General features: G+C 31.9%; 2 protein-coding genes across 2 annotated transcripts in view; both read left to right on the top strand.

The window, feature by feature from the left end:
• The window catches only part of LOC148616952 (uncharacterized), a 77,403-nt gene that overhangs the window by 6,635 nt on the left and 50,963 nt on the right, over positions 1 to 19,805 (top strand). The gene's annotated exons all lie outside the window — the stretch shown is intronic.
• Positions 345 to 19,805, top strand: part of LOC148616953 (uncharacterized) — a 42,654-nt gene continuing 23,193 nt past the window's right edge. The window contains exon 1 of the mRNA XM_088585098.1: positions 345 to 441. Coding sequence (XP_088441224.1) covers positions 345 to 441 — 97 coding nt within the window. The remainder of the gene's footprint in view (positions 442 to 19,805) is intronic.

The following is a 19,805-nucleotide window of genomic DNA, read 5'->3' as shown; positions in this document are numbered from 1 at the left end:
ATCGATGGTAAATCATAACGTCACAATGCTATTTTAGTTTATGACGTCATTACTTACGATCAACTTTACACTTACGAATTTTTGTGAAATCGAGACCTGAGGTATAACTACCGTCTTAAAGATAGGATTAAGCTTTTTTGGGGGGTTTGCTCAATAAAACTTTTTCTTTTTAAACATAATTCTTGAACATTGCCAGGCTTTTTCAGGATTTCTTCTTGTAATGTTCATATTTTCAGAAGATGCAGCTTTAGAGAAAAACGTTAGACGCAACATAAATTTAGAATTTACTTATCTATCCCTCCTACGCATTTAAATATACATTACATAATTCTTCGATTGTATAAATGACGACACCTAATATGGAACAATTGGTACAGGCCAATGATACAGCTTCAATTGAATATCAGTTAGTATTAGTTCATAATGGTCTGGAACTGTTATGTAAGTTAACTGCCAGTAGTCTTGCTTTTGCATTTGTGTAATATATTTTCAGTTTTTTTCATTCTGTTTTTATAATGGGACTCAGAGCTTTTCGAACTGAATTTTTCTTATATGTGCTTAATAGTGTATTTTTTACCACCGTGGCGACATTAAAAAGGGGAGTTGTGATCACGCCAAAGTACTTTAACTCCGTCGCATTCTTTGTGCATTTCTTAAGTCAGGAATCTCTTTGTTTATTGTTTCGTTTTCACTTTCGAGTTTCTTTTTTTTGGTGAAAAAAAATCCAGTTTATTTATAATCGTTTGCAAGAGTAATCAAGGGAACTAAGGTTATAGCGGTAATCAAAAGAATGTGTCAGCGTAGTCTCAGAAACTAGATATCCGGAAACTTGTTGCTCCAGTAACTTGGGTTAAGGATAAGTTGTTAGTTGATTTGGTGTTTGCATGCGTTTTTTGTTTAGGCTTGTTTGGGAGAGTAATCAAGGGAATCAAGATCTGGCGGAAATCAAAAGAATGTAATCCAGGAACAAAAACCAGACATGGAAAACAGACAAACACTACGAAAAAACATAAAGTAACTACAATAACACACACAGAGTAACAAAAGTCAATGAGCAACTCGGATTTTACGATTTTACTAAAAACTTGTAGCATGGACCAGGTGCACCGGTAGGGTAAGCGTCCTCTGCTTTTCTAGAAACACCATAAAAAGTGCTCATAAAAAAGTCAAGTCTGGTGTAGAGGAAAGAGGAAAGGAAAACTATGACACGCTGAACTAATCAGTTTTCATGGTGCAGATTGATACATCGTAACAATTCACGAGTGCATGATGACGACCATAAAACTTCTGTAGTGATGACTTCAATCTTGTAGCAACATAACCCTATTCCAAAAAGCCTAATTGTAAGGATTCTGGCGTGATACAAAACGTCTGCATAGTTACGGCAAGCTCTGGCACATTGCATGAGTTGTGATATGAATACTCCATACGCAGGGGGTGAAGGGATTTTGCCACAGATGAAAGAAAAGTTGACAATTCTAAATGAAAAGTCATCACGTTTATCGTAACGTTTGGTCAACAGTTTTCCTTTACCATCGATCTCTAAGTGTAGATCAAGATATGAGGCTGACTCCACAGTGTCTGTAGTATTCTTTAACACAAGTTCTTTGGGGTACATGCAATGTATCAATTCCCAAAACCAGAATTGTTTAACGAAAATACGTCATCTATATACCGGAAACTGAGATTAAAAGATCCAGCTAAATGATGTCTTTCCTTTCGGATGAGATGAGCTATAAAATCAGCCTCATATGAGCGAAGGAATAGGCCAGCAATTAGAGGAGCACAATTTGTTCCCAACAGAATGCCGACCGTTTGTTGAAAAACGCGTCCACCACACTGGAAAAATATGGTGTCGATTAAAAATTCCAGCATTTTGAAAACATCTTCTTCTGTATATTTGGAAGATAATTTGGAATTATATTTTACAAAGTATGAGGAATTTCTACCAAGAACTATATTTTTGTATCTTCGTATAGTTTTGAGAAACAACGATGTATAATGGTTTTGAGTGAGGATTTTAACTGAGCATGGGGAATAGAAGTATAAAAGTGTTATATGGTTTTAATAGGTTTTAATGCTATTATATTCTGATAAAAATCTTGCATTGAGGGTCTCCAAAAGATTTCGAATTTTTCAGTATCCACATTGAATTAATACCACTACTCGAGTAACAAGCCTTTTGTCTTGAATTGAGGTTAACTTAAAACAATCAAGTTTTAATATGTGTCATGAATATTGAAGTACATCAGACTATGTTACAGATACGCACGGAATCTTAACTTTTTGGAATTTGACAAATAATCAAACACGCCAAAATCGTTACATTATGTTGCTTGAATATAGAGGAGAAATCATTTTGCTGTACCTGTGTATAATGTTGTTTTTTGGCCAGCTGAAACCTGTCCTGTGGTGAGAGGTTTCATCGTCGTTCAATAAAGACCAATGCCTTGAGGCGAAAATTTTCATCCCGGTGGGGTTGCTCTCTCTTTGCTATATTTACCATTTCTATTATCATTTGAAATGTTGAAAAAAATCGGGGGAATGCCTGTCCCAGTTTGTTGAGAGCATGTACCAGTAAATTAGGTGAGCTATCTACTTTAACGATTCTACTGAGTTTAAGTATGTGCACGTTGCCTTGTATATGTAATTAAGGAGTTAAGAATTCTTATCATAAGATAACAAAACAATACGAAGTACTACGAAATCGATACCCATACAAAACAGTTTTAGAGAATTCGACCATTAACATGTAATTAATCTGTGTGTATATCGTCCCTGTTTCCTTTGAAATTAAGTTTAGGCCATGTTCTTTTATTTTGATGTATCTGAAATGTAATATTATTGACGTTCCGATATTGTATGGCCAAAATCCATATATGTAATGGATTGGAAATTTCAACAAAATGTGTCTTTTTTATACAATAAAAACAATTCTAGGTTAATTATTAGGTTTTGATAGTAAGACGACGACCTTGTTATATTAATAGCTTCATGTACTTTTTGGTCGGTTGATGCTCTTTCTGTCTTGAATAGCAAAACCCCGTGGAAATCATGAATATTCATTAAGCAACTCATTTGTGTAATAGGATTTAACTGATATTTATAAATTTCAAGGCCTAAAATACCTTATATTGTGATGTTGTTAATACGCAAAACTTCTACTTAGTCTCCTATGGGAGATACTTTAAACAGAAGAGTAATAAAATGAATTGTAAATTACGCAATTCTGCTAACAATTTTTGACAAAGTTGAATGACAAACATTTTAAACTAAAAAAATTAATGAAACTTTTTAACGTTTCTTGTTGGTCTAATTGACCATATATTACTTGCTACTCCCATAGGTGTTATTTTGGTGTATTTTACAAACGTATGCATTTTATTATATTCACGAATAGATTACATTTGTGATGATGATATTCATAAGTGTCACAGTTCTATGTTATAAACGAACACCTGCAACTTTGTGTTTCTCTTCAAATTTTAAACACGCAGTGCTACATTAATTGGTAGACTGATGATGCAGCAAGTATGTCAACGGATACCGATGGACCAAATAATTTTTTACTCTTATTTTCACGATAAAATATCATGAAAGTAAAAAGGTGAATAAGAGAGTCATTGAATGTATTAAATTTTGAATTAAATTGAATATATATGAAAACCGTATCACTGATCTCTGTAAATTTTCATTTACATACACCAAATGATGTTTACTTGTTTGGTCAGTTTTAGTTATAAATCAAAATATTTATGATAAAATGGATTTCAAAAGATGCACTTTTTTTAAAAGTATAATAATGTTACAGTCTGGAATTAATAAAATATTTTGGGTATCAGCACAATTTGTCCAATCACAGTGTCCGAAAGTATTTACCTGAGAAGGGTAAACCAAAGGCCAACCTAAAATAGCGACAAATAATACCGTTGTACCCATAGTTGTGCAAATATATTAGTCTTTCCTTACATTTTATTGTTTCGTTTATTTTTTCTATTCTAGTGTAAATAATAAATTTACATCAGAATTGACATTTATAGACCATTTTAGGGATTTTATGCACATAAAATTTTTTTATGACATTTGCCTTTTATTCATTGTTTTACTATCATCATTATTATAAAAATATAATAGAACATGCTATGCATTTAATGAATCTCAGTATATTTAAACAAAATATTACGAATTTTGATTTAAATGTATTTGGCATGTCATGAATGTTATCTGAATGACAAGAAATGAAGGTTGTATAAGGTAGAGTAAAAATAGAGTGAACGTAATCGTTTGAAGAGTCTAGACGACAAAAACCCCTCTCTAAAAACAAAATATGTTATGTCATACATGTAACTTGCACCAAGATGCTACTGAAAGTATTATATTTAATGAAAGAGAAATATTCTTAAATATTCTAGAATCAGACAAAACAACGAAGATAGCATTTCATTAACGTATCAACAGCGGTCTCGAATTATTTTCTATCTAGAAGGAAAATAACTGGCTTCGTTCTTTTCTGGCACAAATATTATTGGCAACTTCATATTTACTCCGCCATGCTTATTAAAATAATACAATACTTGACTGCCTTACTTGAATTATGCTTTCTTTACATTCTGACAGAATATAGGCAAATGAAAATCGTCCACCATCTAACTCGATTTACTTTTATTGGTTGGGCGTGCAGAGTCATGGTGTTTCTATTGTATCTAGCTGTTCATTTTATCCTCAACTGTTCTTCTCAAGATCTTTCTTTGGGGTGTTTTTTTTCCTTGCCAAAGGATACCTCTAAACTGCCTGTTTTTGGTATCGTTCTTGGATTGTGTCAAAGTAGGTGTCCGGTCAAGGGTCAAAGCAGAGGTCGCACATATTTCATTATCCTAATGGTGGAACCTCTCGATGAGGGATTTGTATTCGTATTTCGATATTTTTGGTGTTATAGACTTGCTGTATGCAATCAATTTTTCAATTAAGATCGTCATGTATATTTGATTCCTGGTTTGAGCTGGGTTGAACATATTCATTATTATTTTACATTGTTAATATTTCATTCATTGTTTTCGTTTATTTTCCTTTGATTTCAAATACCTTGTTATATGTATCTATTGTTGAAAGGACCTCGGTCCTATCTTTTGACATTTGGTTTTTTTAATTAAATGAGTAGCTTTGTCATATCCTGTGATATTTCAATAACTTCAATTACTTTTTATTTCATTTATGTTTGCAGTGATGATAATACATTTTGATGGTCCTACATAACCACTAACTGTAAATAATTCAAATTTGTTCTATATCAACGGCATTATTCAGAACTTTCCGCCCATAAGATCTCTGAATTATGGCAGAAATCTTAGATAGCATGTGAACATTTAAAAATGGGAAACTTGATATTCCCCTTTCTTATTTCTTATCCTTACAAAAGCAAAAATAATGTGCGTATTATTATGAAAATTAAGCATCTTGTGAATAATTTCATGATGCGTGAAAGATATGGTGCCCCCTTCAAGCAATACCTAGTAAAAAGAATGCAATAATATGCACATATCTTCCAATGAATTAAGAGGCTTTGTACAGTTGCATTAACTGTGAAAAGCATACGTGCACATGATTTTTAAGGACATGAAGATCTATATGGAATCTTGACTAATTCAGATAATTTACAATCTAGACTAATTCGAATTAGATGCGACCGAATAAACTGAACGTTTTTGTTTCTTTTTGTTATCTCAGTACTAAATACTAAAGTATTTTTAAACATTTTCACCTCCCATATAGTTAACAAAGGTATGTTCTCTATATAATATTTATATTATTATTAATGTTATTATTATCATTATTATACATTTAGAAATTCACTTTTCGTAATGTATCATCTCATTTGTGTTATAGCAAGAATTGTCTACCAATCAAATTAAGCCGTTACCCTTAACATTAAAAACAATTAAAACTGCAAATTTACTGATTTCAAGACTTACACAAACTAGTTGTTTGTTTTATATATCCAACCCGGTAGACCTGCTGCGAGATAGACAAAATCCGTTGTACTGTAAATTAAACGGTAGTTGTGGGAAATGGTGTTTATTACTGTTTATGAGCCGTGAATATGAATGTATTTTTACTTTAAATATATTATATGTATGGTAGTACTTATACTTGAGCATCTGTTTTGCGATTCGTAATTCAGTATTAGAGATTTGTTTACAAAACACTGTTCATTGAACATATATGTTGCTGTGTCTTTATTATTCCAGTCTATGAACTACAGTAGCAACCTTTGAACCAATTGTCCTGGCATTCCTGGACATGCGCAAAGAAAATAAAGCCAAGTTAGAATATACTTCAATGAATATCAGTTGCATTGAAAATTATGTTGATGGCACAATTTACCATTTTACTGTTATTGATCGACTATCAGCTTGAATAACTATACTTTACTCTTGATAAGCCTTCAGCAACACATTAAAAGCGCCACCTTTTTAATCGTTGAGGTGTTGGTTGAATGTTGATTGAATGATGGTTGTTTTTTTTAAATATTGGTTGATTGAATAAATGCCTGATGTGCAGCCAAAAACACGAGTTTGTCTTACATAAGTATTAACATGCAACTACTCGAGTGCAAAAATGGTGCTTAGTTCATTAGTAAAACTCTCACAAATATATACGTTTCTGGCGGTACCAACAATCATATTCATTAATGCCACGTGTATGACAAGACACTACTTGAAAAACAACAAAGGACACCAAAACCATTGCACTTTACCTATATTCTAAAAAAAATAGGTTGAATTATTGTATTATTTTTTTTTATTTTCAAACTATTCTTATGCAATAATTTTATAACAAGGCTTTTCATCGCCTTGACTCAAGCGTAATATTCTCAATAAACCTGCTGGAGCCGATTCACAAATTATGCGCGTATGAATATTACGATCACGATAACTTGCATAAAAATTCAGTTGGATGACTTACTAATTGACAACAAATATTATGACGATTTTGAAAAATATTTATCGTTATTTAATGAATTGTTCACATCCAAATTGGCATTTCTTAATTCCATATGAAGAATGATAATTAAATTTTAAGGCAAATTTCAAATCTCTGTACAATATTGACTACGCGTCGCGAAGGAAAATCAGTTGGCGACAGTAAAACCACAGATATACATCAGCAAATTTTTAAATACAAAACATTTATCGCTTAATTCTAATCGTTGCCAGCTGAATGTAGATTCAAATACTTTTGTCATAATAACTGTATATTTATGTAGTACGTGTATTTTGCAGCATTAACTTCAGGTTCAAACTTTTTTTCCATCTGTCCAACCATATCATTTTAAAGTAGTTAAGCGGTTTGATGCAAAACAAATTAAAACAGCGGATTCGGGACGAGTGTAATTTTCATTTAAATTGTTTGTATTTACCCGTATCATACAAGGTAACCAATTTGATATAAATATATTGGAACTTTACATGTCATATCGATACTAAAGAGAAGTATATGTCTTGGGTTAACACGTTTGATTTTGAATCATTTGAAAGAGTCAAACTGTTTGTGACGCATTTTGAGTTGTTTTTTTCATTCATTTGTAAAAGTAATTTATGTATGACAAGTTGATGTATTGACTGATTTGTAGCTTAATCCAAGGACGCGTATTTTTAAGCAAATTAAACTCAAAGACTGCACACGTGAATTGAACGCCTTCCAAACGCATTGTAGAAAAAAAGTACGGAAATATTGAATTTCATTACATAAGGATAAAAACAAAATTACCGAACACTAATCCGATCCACAATCCGAATAGGAAGAGCTGGTACATACATGTTCAAATTGTTCTAATCATTATCCAGATTTTTTTTAAAGTGTTGATATATGAACGCTGCAAAATCAAATTACTTAATTTCTATATTCTGTATTACAATACAATTGTAATTGTATTTTGTGATTAAACAAAAGCAAAAGACCCCCCTTCCCCCAATAATAATAATAATGATAAAAATAAAAATGAAATAGAATAAAATAAAATAAAATGAAATAAAATAAAATAAGAATTAAAATTAAAAAATGTCAAATTATCAAATAATAGTGTGTTTTATATTCCAAAAGGGGTAGCGTTATATTTGACTTTCAATTGAAATAAACGATTCTTTTGTTTAATATTTTTTTCCTTTTATTTTAATTACTTGCAACAAATAGTGCTTACACAATATCATCTAAAAAATAAACCGAATTTCATATGAAAATATATAAAACTACTTATCTGATTAAGATTAGAATTATTTACTATAAATACTTTGACAGGTAACGTTCGAGATCTTGACGGAACGTTAACTCAAAAGATAATGGACAGTGCGATTTCAAATGTGTATTAGTACATGTATTCTAACTATGAGATCAATTATTAAAACAATACACAACATATCATTTAATACAATTCTGGGTAAGAATAAGGCTTTATACTGAAGCATATATGACGTAGATATGTTTTGACTGCTAATATTATAAGTAAAAAGAGGGGGACAAAATTCCCGCCAATTTTTCATAGTGCATATTATCTTAATTTGAGGTTATTAGGTATAAATACTTGGTTGATGCAATAAAATCTCTGGTTTTTCCTTCATGTGTCACGCCTGATAATAATTTTCTCGATTCTTAGACAGAGAAATACTTAAAAGGTGCACCAGTCTTCGAAGTTTTTACATGACTAATACATTGATTACCACTTTTAGTTATCCAAAGTTAAGGAACACGCAGTTCAACACTAATGTCATTCACAGTTAAGACAACATGGCATCTGTTTTGAAATATATTCTAATTCAACAAATCCATTGATAATTTCAAATGACATAAAACATTATGATAATAAGTTATTTTATACAAATAAAACTGTGTGTAGGGGAAGTCAGTGCTGTACGTATGATAAGTGAACATATGGATTAAAATCAAAGGCCACAGCCGTGTCTCAAATAAGAAATGAATTATATCCCATTATACAAATCACCCATGGCCACTTAAATTGACTTCTACCATCTACATCACTTATTAAAAGGAGTAACCTCATTAGAAAGGCACAATTAAGCAAGTTTTTTTCCTAATCAATGTCATATACCGCTAAAACATTTTTTTACTGTGATAATTTTGTTTATTATTTATTTTGTTTACTTTCTTGTTTCTTGTCCACGCTGTATTTGAATTTCAATTTATTTGGTTAATACATTTGTAAAATAACTTTTAAACCGAATAGATAACGAAAACTTGAAAAAGATACCGGCGTCATTTCCATTTAAATGTAAATTGCTTTGAGCGAGCATTATTATCCTGGCGTCAGATACACTGGCGACCGACGGCTTTTCAATGAAAAAATACCTTTTGTTTCTTTCTGTCAACTTTTTATTTCACGCATCAAACCAACAAATGCAGTATTAATTCCGCATGCCCTTAACAGGTATACATTTCTATTCCAATTTTCTAGTTCGTCTTATTTCTTCACATACATTTTTTCATGACAAAAATATAGTTCCAAGTACAAATATTCAATCATCTGTAAAATAAATTAGAGTTCTTTCTCTGTTTTTATCATGCTCTCTTAATCTTATAGATAATAATATATATAGAAAGCACCTCTTGTATAGGGCATATTTTCCATATTTTGGTAAATGGTGAATGGTGAATGGGGAGATGGGGAAATGGAAATAGTTTATGGGGAAGGGGCTCTATTAATCTTATAAATAAAAATATATATAGAAAACACCTCTTGTATTAGGCATATTTTCCATATTTTGGTAAATGGTGAATGGTGAATGGGGAGATGGGTAAATGGAAATAGTTTATGGGGAAGGGGAGTTTTAATTTAGGGAATGAAGATTTAAGTTTTGAATATAATTAACAAATGAAATTGATTTAATAACATATATCAGTTCAAATGATGGAAAAATGAAAAATATTAAAATCAATTTGTTAATGTACAAATTCGATAAAGGAAAAGGTAATTGTGATTTGTTTGTGAATTTAGGGATTTTTCTATTTTTCTATACGAAATATTCTATTGGGAAACAAATGTTAATGAGCAACTCGGTCTCCATGAAAAAAACTCAGAGCAGTAACAAGGTGGACAGGTAGAATAAGCGTCTTCCAACCGCCGAGTTGGTCTTAAATTCAAGTACAGGGTAAAACTATTTGACATAATTCTGCTTTACCGATGAGGTTTGAATTATACAGTTTATGTTCCGACTGTAGAACTAAACATTTGATGAATCTCTTCAAGATTGCAGCATCAGAACAAAAATACGTTAAACATCAAACAAAATATTGGTTAATAAGGTAAATCCTATCACATTTCCATGTGCTGTGATTTACAAGATTCCTGTGTTATCAAATACAATGAGATCGAATTTAAAGTATGTTGTTTGTTGTTGGGGTTTAACGTCCGAGCAGCAATATTTCAGCTATATACAGACAATGAACATGAAATGGATGATAAAATGAACATGAAATGAAAAAAATAAGGATGGGTCACAAGGATAATAGGGTCGACAAATTTTGATTGCCACTGGAAAAAGGGGGATGGGTAGGGTCGGGCAATTTAGCCTCCTGTGGCGGAGTGCAAAGGTTCCTACTCCTATCGAATACCACAGCAGGGTTCTTTAACGTGCGAGGAACGTGGCATCTTTCCCAACACGGTGCACCACTATGGTTTGCGGTCAGGTTTTCCGTATTATAGCCTGACAACCCCAGCTTGTCACACGCCAGGGATACCCCATTCCACCACCTGAGGCACACATCCCAGTTGCTCTGTGGGCAGAGCGCCGTAGTCCCTGCTAGGGTTCTGAGCACTATTTAGTCGCCTTTTACGACAAGCTTAGCGCTGCTGCAGGGCTATTCTTTTAACACCCGGAACTGCACGGGGCAATTTAAAGTATGCATATCAGTCCACCTGTAGTTTTACCCGTTTCTTTTGCTTTTCATGGTCTCAGGCAGTAGTAGAGTTATACAACCACTCATATGACCTTAAATTACCAGCCATTTTTCAGCCAACACCATATAGCGGGTAAATGTCGCGGTGTGGTAAATTTGGCGTATTTTATTTGCAGTCTATAAACGCCGACAAAAATGACGCAAGTATTTACTCTGGGCTTAGGTATTCAGTACACCAATTAGTATCCGCTAAATCAGAAACTTCATTTCATTCGAATACCTTTTTGCATCAAATCGCCAAATTTGTACCAGCAAAAAGAGTTCACCTGCAACACGGTATAATATTTGGTACGTGAAATAAGCCAAATTATCTATTTCTTAAATGTGTTCAGGTCTAAATCTTAAGTTACTTACTGTAAGTTCCATTAAAAAAGATCCACAACTTCTGAAAAATGATTGCCTAAATTGTTTGATGCGTAAGACATCGTAATTGAAAGTTCCTACTTTTCAACAGGCCATAAAACCCACTTGTAAATTTTTAAAGCATTTTACAGCGATATTTATCTAAATTCATTTATATGTTATTAGCGTGTTAGTTCTCTGATGCATCATCATCCATCACACCCCTCGGGAATATGATCATGATTTTCAGCAAATCTTTTTGGGAAGTTCTACAGATGGACAGCTACAGATGAAATCCAAAGTCAGTGCTTGAACTATTGGCACCAAAAGCACCAAAGCTTTTGCTGAAAACAAGTCTCATATTTAGTGAACAAACTGTTGTAGATTAGGATTCGTTATTTAAAAAATATAGCTCTCTCTTTTCTTTAAATATCTAAATAGCAGGAAAATTGATTGACGGGATAACCCTTCACATTATAGAAAGGATACATTATCGGTTGGTTTGTAGATCTAACCAACAAGTATTTCCGACATTGCACAAAGAAAAATTATAAATGCATACCTTTATTTTGTCATGATAATGAAAACTTCTAGGTCTTAACATATCATGAAATGCTGATTATTTTTATTTCACAGTAGTGTTGTTTTTAGAAAAAAGACATGGTGCTCGGTTCTTGTAGATTGAAAGACACTTAAGATACATCTATATTGAATGTAAAAAGTTACTATCACATGCTGTACTCGGGTTGATATTGGTTGAGTGTTGAAATTGTATGTGATACAGATTTTGACATGTCATGTACATTATATGATGTATTTAACCATACTTCAAATATGGTCTGTGAACGGGTGCGATATAGGTTTAGGGGTGTGAAAAAGTTACGCGATATAGGTCTAGAGGTGTGATGTAGGGTGTGTAATATAGGTCTGGGGTGTGATTAAGGGATATGCGATATAAGCCTAGAAGTGTAATATAGGGTACACGATAAGGGGTGTAAACAAACACTTAAAATGCATTTGTAACATTTTAATCAAGATATATAATATATCTTAATATAAACTTTGTAAAGGTACTTATATGTGTCACTTTATCACAATTGTGTTACCTCGTGGGGTTTACTCTTCTTGTATTTCAGTATAAACTTTTATTTGGTACAGTTCGTTGTTGAATCGTGTTAGGATAGGAAAATTATAGTTGTTCCCGTTGCAATTGTTTGTTTTGTATATTTATATTGACGTTATAAATACATAAATTCGTGACCTATTAACAAAACCAAAAATGAATGCATATTTTTCTCGACAGTATTCTTTCATTTTCTGAGAGGGCTGTCTACAGCGTCCAGAATGAATATTGAACGCAAGACGCTGTTCGGTGTTTCTATACATAAGTGAATAACCGAAAAAAAACATGCAGACAGGTTTTATTTAAATACAAGTATTTAAACGAGTACTGTCAACATTAACTGTTAAGCGTTTTTTTCCCTTTTTTTTTTACATATGCCATAGAATTAGATAGATTTTCGTCAAAGGAATCAAATATTGAAAGAGTAATCAAGCGAACCAGATTCTAGCGGAAATCAAAAGAATGTAATCCAGGAATAGAGACCAGACATGAAAAACACACAAACACAATAAAGAACATAAAGCATCGAAAATAATATATGCAGAGTAAAAAAAGCAAATGAGCAACTCGGACTTCACTAAAAACTGGGAGCATGGACCAGATGCGCAGGAAGGGTAAGTGTCCTCTGCTTTTCAAGAAACACCCTTGTGACTACGTGGCCGTATGGTACACCAAGTAACCACGGTAATGATGTTTACACTAGGTTGTCCTAGGTACACTAATTTAATGTATATCCCACCCAAGTTGATCTGCTATAAAATCTTGCTTTGTAGGCGATAATTGGTGATAATTTACACTTAAAGATGCATAGTAAGAAAAATTAAAACTTAATATTGTACACCAATAAAATTATATTGCTAAATTGAAGAATATGAAAGTACAGGTGTAAACAAATTTTAAATTCTATTTTTCATGCAAACAAGATGTGCATAAAGATTATTTTATATGTTGATTTTGTGGCTTACAGACTAACAATCGTCTAAAAAAAGTGTTAAAATGAAATACACCCTTTACAGACATATCATAGTTTTAAATGATGCATGCGTGCACAAAGCCAATTTTCCTTAAATATAATTTTTGTGTCCAGATCGAGGACATCAAGCATTAAATACTGATTGACAACAGACTGAAATCAATAATGGAACACCCATGTGCAAAACAATGATAAAATATCCATCCGTGTGGTCTAACGCATATAATAGTGTACAATTTTAACGATCATCCTTGGGGGTGAATTCTTTATTTAGAATTTATATTAAAACAAATAATAATATTTCACATGTACAATAAACTTGTCCGGCAAATGATTTTGAAAAAGATTTCTTGCATATGAAAATATTCAAACTTATTTTTCTGCAATCGAACTGCCATATAAGACATCCAAAGGTCAGAAATAGTTAAATGAATACTACCAATTCAATTTTAATAGTTGCTTACAATATTTTTTTAAATATGTCATCCAAACTAAAGCGTTTTTTTTTTTTTTTTGAAATTTTACTACTGGAAAACATCAGTGACTCAGATACAATATCCGAAATGCGTCGATATCTCATCTTGAAACAGAACAACATGTTATTAAGTAACATGATATTGTTTTAGATATGGTCATAAAACACTAAAAATATGCTGACTAATTAAATTTATATCATAGACAAGATTTGAAAACAAACAAATTGTATTAGCGTGAAGAATAGTTTGCTTCACTAACTTCCTTTTCTTATATTTCATAATTTGCAAAAAACGGTAGAGGATCTGCAATATTATACAAATACAGCCACGCCAAGTATATAATTTATATAATAAGTCTAATGGGATGTAACAACACTACCAACATGCACGGCGAGGATCACCATAATGTTAATGAAAGGATGCATGTATATATTTAATCAAGTCTAAGCTACACCCAAACTCAAAAATCGGGATTCGAACAACTTCTCTACTGTGACATATATGACAACACCGCCTGCACTGAGTCCAGCGCTCTAGACCTTTCGGCCAACTAGGTTATATAAAAATATAGCTTTCGTTAATCGAGTGATACTTCCTTGTACGTAAATCTAGAGCACAAACATTAGATTTAAAAAAAACTATTAATTCATGTACCGCAGTTGTTAAAACTTTGTAACTTTGTACAAATATACAATATATGCAATGTTAATGAAGGAAAACCAAAACATTTTCTCAACGCGGACTTATTTTAAGTTCATAAGTATTAGCCTATATTTAAACTTTTCAAACATATTTTTAGACTTTTCCTGTTGTTTGCATAACATTGGCTATGAAATTTCAATAAAAAGCATAAATTTTATTTTTTTTTAAAAATATGATTTTACTGATTATTTTAATGACACAGGGGAATCAAAGCTAAATGTTATGTAATACACAAAGACTAACCAAGTAACCAATCATTCCAGTTTAGTAATATATGTTTAAAATTATGTCAGGTGTGTGGGCCATAACAATCGAAGCGTATAATCGTAGAAAAATCGAAAATATATTTCATCTGCGACATTAATTAATGGATTGTTAACGTGGTCAAATACAGTCCTTGAACCGATCCGCGCAACGATTTGACGGATGGATGACCGTTGACGGATTGATCGCTGACTGGTCGATGACCGATGACCGGTGACCGATCTGATCGCAATTTTGTTATGTAAAATGACATAAGATCTGTTTTAAATTAAAAGAATTTAAAATAAAAGTATAAACAGATGTTTAGATATATTACATTATGTAAATCTGTGCAAGATTGACAAAGAAAACAACAAAAACCCGTGACATGCATTGACCGCTCTGTGATCACGCGATGCGATCACCAGTTAAATGGATCGGTTTGACGGATCAATGACTGACCGGAAACTGATCGGTGATCGATTACCGAAAGCAATTTGTGTTGCACGGATCGGTTCAGGTACTGTATCTTAATTTTCTACTAATCTGTAGAAGTCAGATTATTGTATATATAGCATATACTCGTATTTCAGACAATCAACATATCCCTACCATGTTGTGCATTGGATTTCACGAAACATTTTTACTTAAATGCATTTTATTGCTACACGTATCTATACCTCTTATTCATCCCAACATAGAGAGATCCAAGAGAAGGTGGATCCGTCGGTCGGAACCACCCTTTCATCCATTAATACTGCATAGACTGTATATTTACAAGAGTACGGTCACTGACTGAATATAATTTTTTTGTTGTGGCGTAACGAAAGTTACATTGCTTTGATGTTGCCATGATGTGTTGTCCGCTTGAATAAAAAAATATTTTTTGCCATGCTTAAAACGTCATTTAAAATTTTATGTTGCAGTATAAAAACAGTTACAGTTATACAGATGAGGCGTAGATCCGTGGGAAAATGCGAAGCAGTGCCGAGTTTTCACCTTTTCGAGGCGAATTCGTATATTAAAATTTTTCATGTTATATATTTGCTTTGAGGAATGTCATAATCAAAGGTTAAACTTAAAACAAAAAGGTTGACAGTGGAAAAAAGTAGTTTCCTCTGTTAACCCCATTTTTTTTTACTTTTCGGTTTAGGCATGTGCTTATAGTCACAATTTATAATAATAGTTTATAAAGAAACAAGCTGCATATCAGGTCTATAATTCCTTCCCCCTTTTAAATTTGACTAACATCAAAATGTTTTATTGACATTTCAATACGATCATTTTGATTTCTTAATCTGTACATCAATGAACAATGACAGGTTTTGAACTGAATACTGCTTTTTAAAGGCGACCACATCTTAAACATTATGTGTACTTATCTGTCTACAAGTCAAGCGTGTGGCACATGATGGAAAAAAACCTTTATGTTTTAATTTATTGCATTAACCACATACTTCATAACCACAAGAAATATCTATCATAGCGTTTATAAAGTTTGACACAAATTCGTCATTATAAATTTAAATAGCTTTCCGGTTATTTTCCACATGTACTGTGTGTATTTGAGGCAATACAGAATTGAACAAAATTATGTGCTTCCCTTCGCCTGATTCATACACAAAATAGTACTTCAATTCTTGTCATAAAGTAGAATCAATGACACATGAATGCCTCTAACATTTTAATATTTTGTTTGGAGGTCCATACATACTGCATTTTTTAAGAATAGCATATTTTTGTTTGACTTTTAATCAAATACCTGTGATAAGCCTTCATTTTGTTTCTCTGCGGACAAGAACGGTTATTTCGTATAACATAATTCGGTATTGTGACATCATTAACTTCGATCGGTCCGCATTCAGAGATTCAAATAATCCTAAACTAAATAAACTTTGATGAAGGTTAAAAACTAAAGTTTGACTGGAATTGATAAGACATCAAAGTAGAATAATTGATTTTTTTTTGTTAAATTGTCGACCAAGATATGCTTGAATAACAAATTGTAAGACGTAAAGTTGGTTGTATTGTACTAACTGGAAAGATCAAACATTCCTAACATGATAAAGGATTTACAATATCAGCGTAGCTTGTCAAATTTGCAGACGAAATATTTATAATTACTACGGTAGGATACATAAAAGATCAATTTTTAACAAGACAACACATAAATCTTGGTAAATCGAACACCTGCCTAAAACAAACCAATATGTTAAGTCCAAAAGTGTTCGGTTTATAAAAGTTTCACTAAACAAAAACTTGGTCCGGTTTTACAAACAATCTCAAATTTCGATCAATAAAATATTTTTAAATTAAAGATTTTAGAAAAGGATTTGCAGTAAATTTTGATTTGATTTTTCTTATGAAACCAAAGGCTGGTTTATCTATGTGTACGAGAAACAAAATATTGCATGTAAACAGTCATTAAATCTCAAAGTATTATAAAAAAAAAAGGAATTATGTAATATATTGAAAATGACCCGAACACTGCTATTAGAAGATATGTACAGCTACTAGGGAATAAAATTTGCATTAATCATGTAAGATGATAACAAACTGTAAAATGAATAGTAATGTAAAAGATGATAATAGATATTATAAAATGTTGTAATTGATGTCATAAAACTAATGTAGCCTAATCTCATCTTTTTTATTCTGTCGTAAATTATTTCCGAGACGTTATATGACGTACAGAATAATACATATATTTAGATTTTAAAATACGATAAAAAGGCAGATATTTCGTCTTTCTTAAAGAATCATCCAAATGTGATTTATGGTTGGAAAGCTTACTTTTTTTTTATTTTTGATATTTTGCTTAACATTTTATAGCAAACAAAAATTAACATGTGGCTTTCCATATGACTCTTGTTCATAGGAGATATAAATTATAAAGATTGTACTACAGAATTCAAAATTAAGGGAGAGAACTCTATAAATGACACTGAAACACAATAGAAACTATTGAATTTTCAATGTGAATTATCTCCTAAGAGCAGTCTGATATGAATGAATAATTCTACCTTTCATCATATAGACCCACACAACGTATTAGAAACAAAAAAAATAATAATGTGAAGCCTTTATGGGGATATATCAACTATTACTGAATTTGGATGATTCTTACAAAGACTGCTACTTAAATGCAAAAACAAACTCTCAATCAATAGAAAGATAAAAATAACATTCTGTATAGAAATATTACACAAATACATAATGACCTTTCAAATTTATGATACAACAAATTCAATTACTATCATGTCTTAACAGAACCCTAAATCACTCTTAAACCTATCCAAACCAGACAGTCCTTAATTGTCAGTGATAATTAATTTGACTATATGCACCACCAGAATCAAGGAAAACAGACAAGATTTTCCAATTCATCCTGGACCATTGAGTTACGACTTCATTGAAATGCACTGAAATTGAACATTTTAAGGGCGAATAAGTCTAAAAACCTCCTTTTTCTAAGATTCTATTGAAAAAATTCTGAGCAAATCAAATGATGCAGAGATCAAATAATGGTTTTCCTCAAATAGAGAAAGCATCCTTGAGTGATATTTTATTGTGAGATCTGTGGATCTTTGACATGCGTTTTTTTCTGATTTTTTTCCCCATTTTACCTGTTTCTTACCAACACTTACACTTATAGTCCTTTCGTCAAAAATTAAATGTATTTATAATCTTGTTAAACCGATCACCTGTCTAAATCTAATAATTTTTAAAGTCTTAAAGAAGTCGGTTAAGACAGGTTTCGCTGTAAAAAAAGTGCATCTGACCTAAAAACATAATTAATTAAATATCATAAGTAACATTGGATTCTTCAAAAAGTCGCAAAACTAAAACATGTTTTAATTGAATTTGAAATTATACCAATTTACGTGAAAAAAAACTAATAATAAAAGTCATCTCGGTGATGGATTCCGCTTCCCATTTCAATAGATTTTGTTTTGAGTACAACAGAGTTCTATATTATGATTGCCCTGTATACTTGATTCGTATGCTGCTGATGAGAGATAACTACCTTCACGCACATGTACAGTATATCGATATTTATAATATATATATATAATTAGATTTTTTGCATTTGATAACCAGTGGGTCGATGCCACTGCTGGTGGCCCTTATGTATCCAAGGGAATTATCTGTTCCAGTAGTCAGACTTGTCTGACCCCGAACATGATTAAGACTCTCTGTGATTGATTCGACTTTCTATTTCGATAGTTTTATTATTGAGTACTTCTTGTGAAAAACTAAGTTTTGGAATATAATCTTTCTTTATATTTAATTCAAATGCTGCTGATAAGAGGTAACTCCTTGACACACGTATACAGCATATCGACATAAACAATATATATGATTGGTATTTTTTAGCATTGGTTCATATATAGAATTGAAGATTGCTTAGTCATGCCTACCGTACAATTTTATTGCGATTTCAGGTTTTTTTCGGTACAGCTTTAAATTTCTTGCCAAAAACACATGTTTGTCGTTTTAAATCATTGTTTTGACATGTAAATATTGAAAATTGAAATAGTTATCGTTTTTGGAAGAACGACTGTTCGTGAAAGTAAAAAAGATATGATCATAGATGACTTGCCCTTTCTTTCAATTTCGAGAACACATCGTCTAGCATTGCGCATGGAGTACGGCTCACCCTCAATATAAAGTTTTTTTGGTCGAATTAAAATACTTTAATTCAGTTAAAAATATAAATAACCATCACATTTTACCACGCTGTTACAAACAGAAATAAGACATCAAACATTCTTCCGACTTTTGGACAAATGTATCAAAATAAATAAGATTTTCAAAACATGTATTACGAGATAATCTCCGCTCACCTATCATCTTTTTAATCTTTATAGATTTTCATCGTTGCCTTACAAAGATTTTACAGCCCTTGCTAAAGAGACATCAATTATTGTATCGATATTTTGTCTTTGACGGCACCCAGGCCTCTCTACTGTCGAGA

The sequence above is a fragment of the Perna viridis genome, chromosome 5, assembly GCF_037379345.1.
Source record: "Perna viridis isolate PV_CMFRI_1.1 ecotype Kerala chromosome 5, ASM3737934v1, whole genome shotgun sequence".
In the NCBI taxonomy this organism is placed as follows: Eukaryota; Metazoa; Mollusca; class Bivalvia; order Mytilida; family Mytilidae; genus Perna; species Perna viridis.
This window is presented reverse-complemented; position numbering and strand designations above follow the sequence as displayed.